At 31.1% G+C, this 12,305-nt stretch overlaps 2 protein-coding genes across 5 annotated transcripts; both read left to right on the top strand.

Moving 5' to 3' along the window:
- The first annotated feature begins 4,613 nt into the window (after positions 1-4,613).
- Positions 4,614-7,819, top strand: LOC108857803 (transcription factor HFR1). The gene is given in 7 exon segments (XM_018631816.2): positions 4,614-4,769; positions 4,890-5,161; positions 5,164-5,196; positions 5,199-5,251; positions 5,410-5,538; positions 5,697-5,762; positions 7,391-7,819. Coding segments are annotated over 6 exon segments (801 nt in total). The 5' UTR covers positions 4,614-4,769; positions 4,890-4,908; the 3' UTR covers positions 7,658-7,819.
- Positions 7,391-12,149, top strand: LOC108861164 (translocase of chloroplast 33, chloroplastic). 4 transcript variants are annotated; one of them, XM_018634991.2, is made up of 10 exons: positions 7,391-7,522; positions 9,716-9,931; positions 10,338-10,492; positions 10,590-10,699; positions 10,781-10,888; positions 11,002-11,147; positions 11,215-11,479; positions 11,545-11,613; positions 11,682-11,843; positions 11,923-12,149. In XM_018634991.2, exons 3-10 carry the CDS (start codon positions 10,420-10,422, stop codon positions 11,989-11,991), a joined length of 1,002 nt encoding a protein of 333 aa, XP_018490493.1. In that variant the 5' UTR covers positions 7,391-7,522; positions 9,716-9,931; positions 10,338-10,419; the 3' UTR covers positions 11,992-12,149. The 4 variants fall into 4 exon arrangements, with proteins under 4 accessions (XP_018490493.1, XP_018490495.1, XP_018490496.1 ...); XM_018634993.2 differs by having other exon boundaries at positions 9,716-10,467; XM_018634994.2 differs by having other exon boundaries at positions 9,716-10,467; positions 10,587-10,699.
- The last annotated feature ends 156 nt before the right edge of the window (positions 12,150-12,305 follow it).

The following is a 12,305-nucleotide window of genomic DNA, read 5'->3' as shown; positions in this document are numbered from 1 at the left end:
TTAGGCGAATCACAATGTCAATCAAGTCATTAGTCTTAATATTATGAATTGATATTATGAAGTAGATTAAATTTTAAAATGAAATTTTATAATAAATTGAAATCCTTTAACTTAAGCAACAAGACCTTGAGACTAAGAAATCCCAATAAATGTTAATAGATTAATAATTTTATTGTTCATCAATTTGCTATGAATCAAAAGATAGAGATGACCGTAATTTAACCAAATTTGATTAATATTAAAATTTAAGTTTCATAAGAAAATTTAAATAATAGTATTCTAAGAAAATAGATATTAAGAAAATTTAAATTTGACCGTAGTTTATGCAATATTGAAAAATAGAAAACTGATGTACGTAATCATCATAAAGCATTTTGTTTCGGTTAAAAAAAAAGTTACTATAAATTTATTTAAATTCTCGTAACTAATTAAAAATCACACACAAAATTCGGAGATTTTATTGAGAACATTATTAAACAAGTTTTTTAAATAGTTAAACATAAATTTAACCAATTACAGAAGTTGTAAATTACTCTTATTGATTTACTTTCACAAAATTACTTTAACAACATCTTACCTATTACACAAGTTTAAAAAAAAAATTGAAGCTTACTTTATATAATATGCACAATGTCCTTCAATGTTTCATTATATAATATGTATGTAATATTTGTGACTAAAACATTTACCGTTCTAATATCTATAGGTTAAAAATTTAATCTTATTTAGTTATTTCACTCCGTGCAAGGCGCGATATCACCTAGTAATAATGTATTCTTTTGTATGGTTGTTCTTTGAATTTAATGTGGTCTAGTTTTGGTTTGCCCAACAAATACCTACTACAATATTTATTTGAAGAGTTATTCCCATGGTATTCTACTTTTCTGATGCTAAGCTAAAACTAAAATTATCTGAAACGTCCTAATACACATCCACTATTTGTATTACTATATTCATATTTTATTTATATATTTGATATTTGTTACTAATTAAAATTATAGGTAACTTTTTGTTGTTTTTTTTTTCGATCAAACTTTTTGTTGTTTAAGAATTTCTTTTTTCAGCATTCAAGAAATTTTTGATGTAATTTAATGTGCTTCTATTTTGTCAGGTGGAACAGCTAGTTTATGTGGGCGAGAAATAAATGGGTGCTAAAAGTCAAAGCCCAAAAACCACTTGCTACCCAAAGTTTTACCGGATACTCTCGTCCGTTAGATTTCAAACACACAAAACCACGGTCGTTAGATTGATTACAGGAGGCTCCCACAGTTTCTCTCTATATATATAACAGACCAAAATCACTTGGGAAAATTAAATAACATACCAAAAACCCTAAAACACACAGATAAGCTTCTTCAGAGTTCATCATCATCATGGCTTCAATTGTGCTTCTGCTCACACAGATCCTCCACCCAACAAACCCCGAGTTCCCTTCTTCCTCCTCCTCCTCCATGCTTCTCACAACATCATCATCGTCATCTTCTCCCGTTACCCGCAACATGAAGCTCTAAGACCAACATCCCTCGACACGATCAAGATCTCACCACTTCACGATGATCCTCAAGATTCAGAGTTATGATCGATTTGTTCTAGATTCAACCATCTCTCCCTCTCTTTCATGCTTTTGTGTTGTATTTTGCTGCTATATTGCCACAATTTGTTGTAGTATATATATAAATTAAAAACAGGTTTCTTTTCTTTTTTTGGTCAGACAGAGGTTAAGTCAAAACTGTAATGTCCAACTTCACTTCGTATCAAACCGTTGCTAGCTTACATTACTTGTAAGCGTACTTCGACAATGAAATTGTTAACTTGCAGTTTTATAAGCACTTTCTACACAACCGACCCAAAGCTAATTTCCACCCAAGAATATGCCTTCATGACTAGAGAGATGATTTCGATGAATTGTACCATATCATTGTGACCTATCAGGAATTGCTTGAGGCCATACCTTTACTCCAAGTACAATTGGATTCGTCGAGCTTGGATCTATCTGCATCTTCCTTAGTCTCTTCTATCCATTGCTTCCACTAAATCACCTTCTGACAGAAAAAAGACCAAAATACCTGTACGATTTTTACATATAAGATAAAAAAAAGTTTTTAAATGCTAGAAACCTTTCGGCTTTGGAAGATGCTTCGATTTTCATCAAGTGGGTCCATATCGTCGCTATTTGGGTTGGTTCATGGTTGCATCTTATACGTTATGTAGCCCAAAATAAAAGCCCAAGTGTTTTTCATGATACCTCTTTTTTGGGTCTCTGAGGTACGAATTTCGGGAAATATCGCACAATTTACTCTTTTTGCTAAAGTTCCACACTTTTACTTTGAAAGAGTTCTACGAAAATATTATATAAAATCATTGATATACATACTGCATATACAATCACATATGAACAAAGAAAACAATAATACGAATAAGAATTAGTTACACGATGCATGTCTTCATATTCTTTTTTGCTAAATTGTAAATTTCATTGAATGATAGAAGATTTTACATTGTAATATCTAAAATTTGAAACCACCTTGGCAAAAACAAATAAAAAACAAGATGGAACCCAACACAGATTGCATAAACTGATAAGTTATCTTAGCCACATCGCCATAAGATAATGAAAGCCCTTCCTTCTTCTCCTAGCAGAAATGATATTCCTCATATTAGGGACTTAGATTCCCTCGCAGAAATGAAATATATACATGTCTTCATATTCATGTATATATAATGACTTCATCTGGTTTTTGTGTTATAGGGACTTAGATTTTAGCTTTGGTATTGTGTTTTTGAAAAAAGAAAAGGATGTTGAAATATCGAACATTCGGTCGATTACATTACAAAACTACTACAGTAAGAGAATTTCTTGTTTCGGTCCCAAGATAAAAGACGGAAGAAAATATATTTTAGAATATTGATAAGGATAATGTAAACCTTTCCGATTTTCAATTATTTGAACTGTGTACTGTAGATTAGAACTTATACTCCGAAAAGTCGTTGTCTTTTTTAGGAGATGGAAACGATGGAGTGGCTGAGATTTTGCTTCGTCGATCGCTAAGACACCAACAAAAAAAAACCGAGAGCACCGAGTGTCAGACATACAAGCATGTCCATCACGAGGTTTCACGTGAACGACACGCATTTTCTTCCTCTCTTTTAGGGTTTTCAGGCCCATTTGATTCAAAGCGAGGTACATAAAAACTTATCTTTCTTTTTTTTTTTTTTTGAAAAAAACTTATCTAACTTCTTTCAACATAACAATATTATTTTGCTTCAATAATTCATTCACTAACTTACCTCCCATACAACAAAATCTTGTTGATCTTTGGAAGAGTAATTATATTATGATTTTTTTTTGTTGGAGAACATATTTTCTAATTACTGAAATTTTTATCGTTTTTAACAACAAATTTCACTAATACTTATCCCATATATAAGAGAGCGATTGTTTTCAAGTACATGTTTTACTAAGGGATCAATAATAACGTGGACCATCGCACCTGCTCGGTGTATGAGTGATGGTGACGTGACAATAAAATTCCAATAAATGTGTCGTGGGGTTACAGAAGACAAAAAACGTATTCGTTATAGTAGTATATAGATCTAGGGCCACAACCCACGTGGGTTTCTGGATAAAACCCTAAATTATTGTTTATTTTTGCTTTTCCTCTGTAATACTAGTTATGAAATGTATTATATTAGCTGTTTGAACAAAAAAAAAGTATTATTAGCTTAAATAATCGAACATTAGTGTTTGAGAGGATAAACGTCCCTAGTATCATAACTCTGCAATGCTCGATAATATTGAATTATCCTAAGAGATTTCTCATTACTGAAATATCATAAACTATACCAGGAAGGAATTTATAGAATAATATGGATCCTTCACTTTATTAATTTTTTTTTAATTTATACAAATAATTTCGTTAATTAATTGTCTCGTTATTTTTGTGACGAATATAGTTTGGTTTGACAAATCAACGACGAGGATAAAATGGTCCTACCCGTTTGTGCATTACAGTTCTTGCCTCTTGGTGTATATCGTATGCATACAACGAGGTTGAGTTGTGTGCATGTAGACCTTTAGATTTTTTTTAAAATAAAATTAGTTAATCAACACTATAATATCAATACAGAAGTATTCATCGTTTGAGATCGAGTTTAATGTAAAGCAATTCATATAAGGTAGAATAAATAACATAACTTATGTTTTAAATGACATGATATATGTTTAAAATCTTTCATAGAAAAAAAAACTTATATTTAAATGATATAACTTTAACCTTGTGTCCTTAGACCATCAATATTGAGAAAGCCTTAGGCCAGCCCTTAAGGGAAAAGGAGAGAGGATCAAGAAGAAAATGGAAGAAAAGCCCCTATATAAGGTTGCCCTTATGCATTCATGACACAAAAAAAAAAAAAAAAAAAAGAAGCTAAGTGCTTTTTTCTCTGCCCACTAATAATGATGCTCTTAGGTATTAATTAAAGGTTGATCAAAAAAAAAGTATTAATTAAAGAATCTCGTCGGATTGTTGTATTATTGTCGGTGTACGTTAAAAACATTTTCTATAGAAAACCAAAAGAACCATTCATAGTACGAAACGTGGCGTAATACTAGTAGGTCACTAAATTGGCTGACAACTGTACCACCCGGCCTGAATTTTCTTATATAAAATGAAATGGGATTCCATTTTCTCGGACAAATCTTGAGCCCCTCCCCCAAAGAATAATTTTCTCAAATCCTCTCTATCTCCGATATCTCTTTGGTTCATTAACAAGTACGTATACTTAAAAAGGCAGAGTTCATATAGTTTAGGTTTCTTGTCTTACGATTCAGTGATCTTTTTTTTATTTTCATTAATCTCGTAAACCCTAATAATTTACTATTTATTTTTCAGGTTGAATAATCAAGACTTCATGGGACTGGGATGGAGAAACGATGTCGAATCACTTGCTGTGGAAGATCAAGATATATCAGTAAGAGCAAGAAGTGGTAAAGATCGTCAGATCAACGGCTTAAAATGGAGCTACCACTATTTTGATCGTGATCAGGCAGATGTTCATGTTCAAATTGTTCCAGATATTAGTAAAGAAGAAGACAACTTGGAGAAAAACATGACGTCTGTTGTTCCTGATGAACATTCTGAAACTGGTGATCATCATCTTCATATCAAGATTATTCAGATAGTTCATATAATCGACTTTATTGAGAAACAGGCATGCGAAGCGGAAACGGCGTCGCGTTCAGATCTTTAGTGATGTAAGTCGACATATATTTTGAGAAAAGTTTTTATTAAAAAAAAAGTCGACATATATTTGACATATGTAACCTCAGACCTTGGGGCTTGGTGTTTTGTATATTCTTCATTTTGAGCATTTTGTTTTCACTTCATTTGCCTCTACGATTTTTTGTTGTAGGATGAATCAGAGGATTTTACTAGAAAGGTTCCTTTAGTGACAAGAAAAAGTTCCAAGAAAAGACGAAGAGACGAGATGATGAGTAACAAGATGCGTACTCTACAGCAGCTTGTTCCTAATTGTCACAAGGTTGGTAATATTTTAATATATTACTCTCTCACTATCTCTTTCTCTCTCTATATTTATACGTATAGTGTAATACATATATATAGTTCCATGTATTAAGCAATCTTGCCTTAAAGTTCCGGTTTCTAATGGCCGGCTGTGTATTTTTTCTCGATTTTCAGACGGATATGGTTTCGGTTCTCGATAAGACCATTGAGTATATGAAAAATCTTCAACTTCAATTCCAGGTCTGTATTTAACTTTATTCATGTATTTGTATATATATATATATATATATATATATATATACCTATATCTCTACATATAGTTGCTGGTTTTTTAAACATATTTGACAAAAAAAAAAAGGATTGATGAGGCCTGCGAGTTTGAAGCTCGTTTGATAGTAATTGTTCTTTTGATCTCAGCCTGTCGACTTATGAGAATAATTGATTTGTTATCATGTGGTTTTTAATTAGTGAAACATCTGTATCTAATTTTTATGTATTATCACTAAAAATATGTTGTTTCAGCAGTGTTCTAGACATTATTTACAAAGTGATTTGATATGCCATCACCACATTAATTCTTAACTAGAAAATATAACATAGTTTACAAAAATATAACATGACATTAATTTAATTTATAACATGTACACTTTTTCTTATAAGAAAATTATATGTTTTTGGTAATATGTTTTAAATATGAAAATAACTATTAACTCATATATCATCATTAATGCAATTTTTCTATATATATTTGTTTTTGAAAATACTATTAAATATACCAAAAAACTCATACATCAGTATAAAACTAATATATTATTATATTAATATATATATATATATAACTACAAAATAGCTTTTATATCAGCTTTTATCATATATATATATTAGTGTTAAATTGGGAAAATTAATTTTTATATGAACCTGATGAACGAATAAATTTAATATACATTTTACCAAAGTTAATTATAAGTATGCATCAAAATATACAAAACTAAAGCAACATTAATCAATATTTTATTCCTGATAGTTGAATGATTAAAATTTTATTTCAATTTATTCTTTCACCAGGTTAATATACAAATTAATTTTCCCATTTGACATATTTTGACTAAAATAAACAAAATTCAAAATTTATACATTATATATATTATTTATGTAAAATTTGATGATAAGATCTATATTCAAAATAAATATAAAAAAATTAAAATGTAATTTTAAATTTATTTAATTTAAATAAAATCAAATTAGAATAGTTAAACCAAATCAAAATAAATAAAAACTACAAAATATGTTTATGATTTTGTTTTCAAATTTAACTTCGAATAAAATTTGAAAATAATAATGTCCAACTGTATATATATATATATATATATATATTAAAAATAAAATATTATATTTAAAATTAATATTTCTGTGCATGGCACAGGATAAATCCTAATTACCTATATAGACGGTCCATTAATCACACATTTTAGATGGTAGATTAGATTATAAGTCGTTTTACTGATCTAGAGTTCTACGCAATCGATTTAAAATTAATTGTGTTGTAGTTTTTTGCATCAGATATATTATGTTTGCTTTCAGGTTAAAAACAAATTTAATGTTCATTATTCAACAGTAACTAAGAATTAATTTTGAAGACTGTATAATTAACATAAAAGGTTTTTATTTATTTAAATTGAGAGCATTTCTCTGATATCAACAAAATCTTATGTAAATATACAAAACAAAGAATTCAACAATTAATCATAATTACAATTATATATTATTCCCCATTTCTTTTTTAAATATATGAGCTGCTCATTTATGCTAATATATGTATTCTAAATATTCATCAGAAACTAACTCGTAAAATAATGTTGTAATTGCAGGTGATGTCAATAATGGGAATGAATCCATATATTCCTCAGGCGATATTAAACTTTGGAATGCATAACCACCTTTTGACGGCTATGGGTATTGCTCACGGCCTAAACCCAGTCAAACAGATGACCCTTTCACCGGTACTCCCGTGGTCTTGGCTGTCGCCACCGTTTATTAATCTTTCATTCCCATACTCATCTCATCAATCTCTCTTGACTACACCAGCTTCTTCTCAGTATCTTTGTGGTTTGGTTCCTTGTCCAAAGTTTCTTTGATTTTTCTTCTAATATGTTGGGAGGTAGACTGTAGTATATGTAAACTGTTAAGAGAAAAATTTGTATGAAATGTTGTTGATTAGGAAAAAACAGAGATTGTAAAATATGCCAATATGGAATTTATTTTAAAATGCGAAAATATATAATTATCTTTTCTACTTATATTAATTAAAAGATAAATATACGTAAATAAATATCGTGTTGTTTAAAATATGAATTGGTTGTAGTGAAAGACATGTTAGAAAACTATAGTTTTACCTACTTAACTTTGATGTACATTTCATAGTTTACTAAAGATAACTAAATTGATTTGTTTTTCTCAAGCAATGACTTGTCTATGAAAGTGATTCAATGAATACTAGCTTTGCATTCTTTCCATTCTCAGGTAGTAGATTTTAAAATTTACTAGGAAGCGATACGAAATATCCCTTGATCGAGAAGAATATGGAGCTGTTTTTGTTTTGCATGATAGATTATTAAGTTAAGAGAAAATTCACCAATGTTCAAGGGGTGTTAGTGAAATTTAAATTTGTAATGATTGCTAACATTTTGAAATTCTGTGATTTTTTAATTATGAATTCTAACTTTTTTTTACTAAAATCAAATTTTATTGGTGTGATGATTGTTTAATGACATATACAGTTTATTATTATTCAAAAACTTTCATTTTTATTGATTTTATAATTCTTTCAAATTCTAGTGTTATTGAAACTTGAATTGTTTACAACTTAACTCACAAAAAATATCTTTCAAAAAATATTGCATATATATATATACAAGATTCTTAAAGTAAATATAGAAAACTAGTTTCATAGACTTTTTAAATATTAAAAACTCTTTAGAACTCTTTTACAAAATTTAACAAATCTCTTGATTCTTAAAACCAACTAACTCTACCTAAATTCAATTCTAGCTATCCCCTTCATAGTAATGTGATTTTGTACTTTCCAATTGTACAACATCTGTACTTTGCATATGTACAACCTTGTATCTATGAAATTGTTCTCCACATCATCATCATCATCTTCTAATTGCTCTTCTTTATTGTCTCATTTGTAAAAGTAAGCGTCATTCATGCTTTCCAAAGAAATTTCTTGCATGCAAAAAGGATAGAAAAATGTAGAGAATTTCGTAAAACAAAATTTTTTTTTAAAGAATTTCTTACATGAATTCGAATTCGCTTCACTTTTTTTTCTTTTTATCTTTACATTAATTAGCCATTGTTGAATAAGATTGTGTTTGATCGTCCAAGCATGAGGATGATCTTTAGTTACAGTCAATATTAAGCATTCGAAAGTTCGAGAGAGATGAAAGACTATCTTTAAGACTTTAGATAGAGAATGATCGATCATTTAATTTCGTTATTCATTCAAAAGAAAAGATCCTGACCATTGAGTTATTTTTCATACCGATATATAGACCGTTGATGAAGAAGTAATAATTAGTAAAAATTAAGACGATTGATTAAAGAGTTACTTTAGGTGGCTATGTGAATTTACAAACAACTAAATAAAACGCTTATAACAGTCATTATTAGTCTCCCTCTCTATTGTGATGTGTCGTTCAAAGATCATCAAAACGCGTTCGAATCGAATGAAAGTTTTGGAAATCGAAGGCGAAGAAGTTCTTATCTGCTGCCAAATTGAGATGATTTCTTCAATCATAAATTCCTCATTTCCTCTTTTCTTAGAGGCGATAAGTTTAGGATCGATTTCTCTTTGTGTCATGAGAATTTTGTTTATGTTTTCTCAAAATCATTGGAGATCTTATTTAACTGGCGATCGAGGCGATAAGTGTTGATTCTTATATTATATATTCAAAAATTATGCAATATCTTCCACATTTTGAGTTAAAGAATTTCAGGGGTTTGCATTTTTGTAGCTGTTCGGTCTTTGAATTTTTGACGACCATAGGTGATGATAGATACTTGTCATGATATGTGTTATTTGAATTCGAGATCGCTTGTTTATTGTTTCACTTCATTTCATTTGATCGCTTCTTCTCGCTGTACATTGTAGTACTGCAAATTGCTGATGAGTCTTTAACCTTTTTATGTAGGTATCTTGATTCTGGTTCTTGGTGTGGTGGTTGTGTTCAGAGATTTCATTGTCATAATTGTAAGAGAAAGTGATACCATTGATGTATCAAATACTAAGGGTGGAGAGATGAATAAGTATCAAACAGTTGGGGTGGACTCCGATGAGTGAGTCGATGATGACGACTCTGATGATTATGTCATTGCTGAGGCGGACTGTGAATTATCTATGATAGAAGGTGAAAAATATGAACTTTAATCAAAACCCAAAATCCCAAATCAAATCCTCTCATTTCATCAAAACTAAACCCTAACTCCCCCCCTATGGACTAGTGAATCCTTGGGTAAAGATTTAAATTCTATACATTTCAAATTTGGAAAAAAAAGTTTTTAAAATCGTTTTAATCACATTTTGATGATTTTCGTGAAATTTTGGAAGAATCATTTTTTGATTTTTGAAATATTTGTATCAAATTCTATAAATCAAATAAAAAATATTCACGTTTCCAGTTTAATTTTATGATTTTTTATTTGCCATATAAAATTAAAAGAAAAACCGAGCGCATTAAAGATTACACTATGAGATATAAGGGCATTGGAGCAATTGTTCCTTTGGTTTGGGGTTGAACTAAAGTTACCTGACAGTAAAAGAAAGAGTTGAAGAATGGAGGAGTAAAGTGAAATAATAATTTAGTAAAACTATTAAAAAGAGTTCCGATAAGGTCACATGGACATTGTTTTCCTCTTCAGAACGCTTGAGAAAGCCCACACAACGGTACGTTCCTTTCAAAATGTAAAAGGTTAATTCTTTCATCGTCATCTCTAGGCTTTCGCGTTAATATACGAAATAATTGTACTGAACTTAAAATTTGTGTAACTGTTTTGGTTGTGGAGAAGGGGTTTTTGGAGTGATGGGGTCCATTGTTCGTGAATGGGTTGGGTTTCAGCAATTTCCAGCAGCTACCCAGGAAAAGTTATTTGAATTCTTCGCCAAATTGAAGCAAAAGGTTTCTTCTTATTTTTTTTAAAAATGTTTTTCTGTTTCTTTGCACCCTTTGTAATACTCTGAGGGTTGTGTAATTTTGCAGGATATGAACTCGCTGACAGTTGTTGTTATGGGCAAAGGCGGTGTCGGAAAATCATCCACTGTCAACTCTCTTATTGGTGAACAAGTTGTCCGTGTCAGTCCTTTCCAGGTGTGTCTTTTAGTTTAGTTGAATTTGTCATTTGAATCTGGGATTGAGAAAGTGTAGTCATTTGTACAATAATAATAATAGTAGTAGGTGTTGTTTTCTTTCTATTTTTTAAGGCAGAAGGTTTGAGGCCAGTGATGGTTTCAAGAACAATGGGAGGCTTCACTATTAACATTATTGACACCCCTGGTCTTGTGGAAGCTGGTTATGTCAATCACCAAGCCCTCGAATTAATCAAAGGGTCAGTCAGTAGTATTCCCTGGTATGTATGTACAAGTTCACTGTGTTTGTAAATTATGGGGCTTACTATGTTGGATTTTTGGGGGCAGGTTTCTTGTGAACAGAACCATAGATGTGTTGCTCTATGTTGATCGTCTGGATGTGTATAGAGTGGATGAGCTAGATAAGCAAGTTGTTCAAGCAATCACCCAAACCTTTGGAAAAGAGATATGGTGCAAAACCTTGCTTGTTTTGACTCATGCTCAGTTCTCCCCACCCGATGACCTTTCCCATGAAAATTTTTCCTCAAAGAGATCAGATTCTCTGCTCAAAACTATCCGCGCTGGTGCCAAGATGGGGAAACAACAATTTGAGGTATGGCTTTACAAATAGTACATGTTTGGGAAAGAATCAGTAATAATGCTTCTACTGGTCTGTAGGATTCTGCAATTGAGGTTGTATATGCGGAGAACAGTGGAAGATGCAGCAAGAATGACAAGGAAGAAAAGGTTTGTTTGAATCTCTGACTTGAACTGATTAGGAGACTGTTAAAAAATCCTCTCGTCTCTCGGTTTAGGCATTACCGAATGGTGAAGCGTGGATCCCGAACCTGGTTAAGGCGATAACGGATGTAGCAACAAATCAGAAGAAAGCGATTCATGTAGACAAGAAGATGGTGGATGGATCTTACTCTGATGATAAAGGAAAGAAACTCATCCCTCTTATCATTGCCGCTCAGGTAAAAAAATCACATTGTAGACACAAATTCGATTTTTTACTGTCTTTTCCAACTTTGCTAAACAAACTTTTTTTTGTAGTGCTTTGTCGTTAAGATGATCCAAGGAGCAATCAAAAGTGACGTCAAGATAAGTGGAAAGCCACTTTAAGAGCTCTGTTTATTGTGAGAAGAGTTTTTTTTTTCCTTGTTTCCGGCTTTATGTTACTGTTGTTATATCTTGAGATTTGTTCGAATCATTTACATCCTCTTTGTCTCTGAGTTTTGCCTTCTTTTTTGCTTTAAATTGTCAAGTTTATTTGTTGTCTTCTTCCTCTGTGCCGGACTAAACCCACCAGCATACTAGCCAAGACCGGCTCTTCAATAGAAGTGCTGGCCTATAGCCCAATGAAATTTAACTACTTAATGGGGTTTTGCACTATGATTGGTCATGTGATTTCCTATTATACTAGGCGACCGGTATGG

Source organism: Raphanus sativus, chromosome 5, assembly GCF_000801105.2.
Source record: "Raphanus sativus cultivar WK10039 chromosome 5, ASM80110v3, whole genome shotgun sequence".
Lineage (NCBI taxonomy): Eukaryota > Viridiplantae > Streptophyta > Magnoliopsida > Brassicales > Brassicaceae > Raphanus > Raphanus sativus.
The sequence above is the reverse complement of the archived record's forward strand: the minus strand, read 5'-3'. Positions and strand labels throughout refer to the sequence as shown.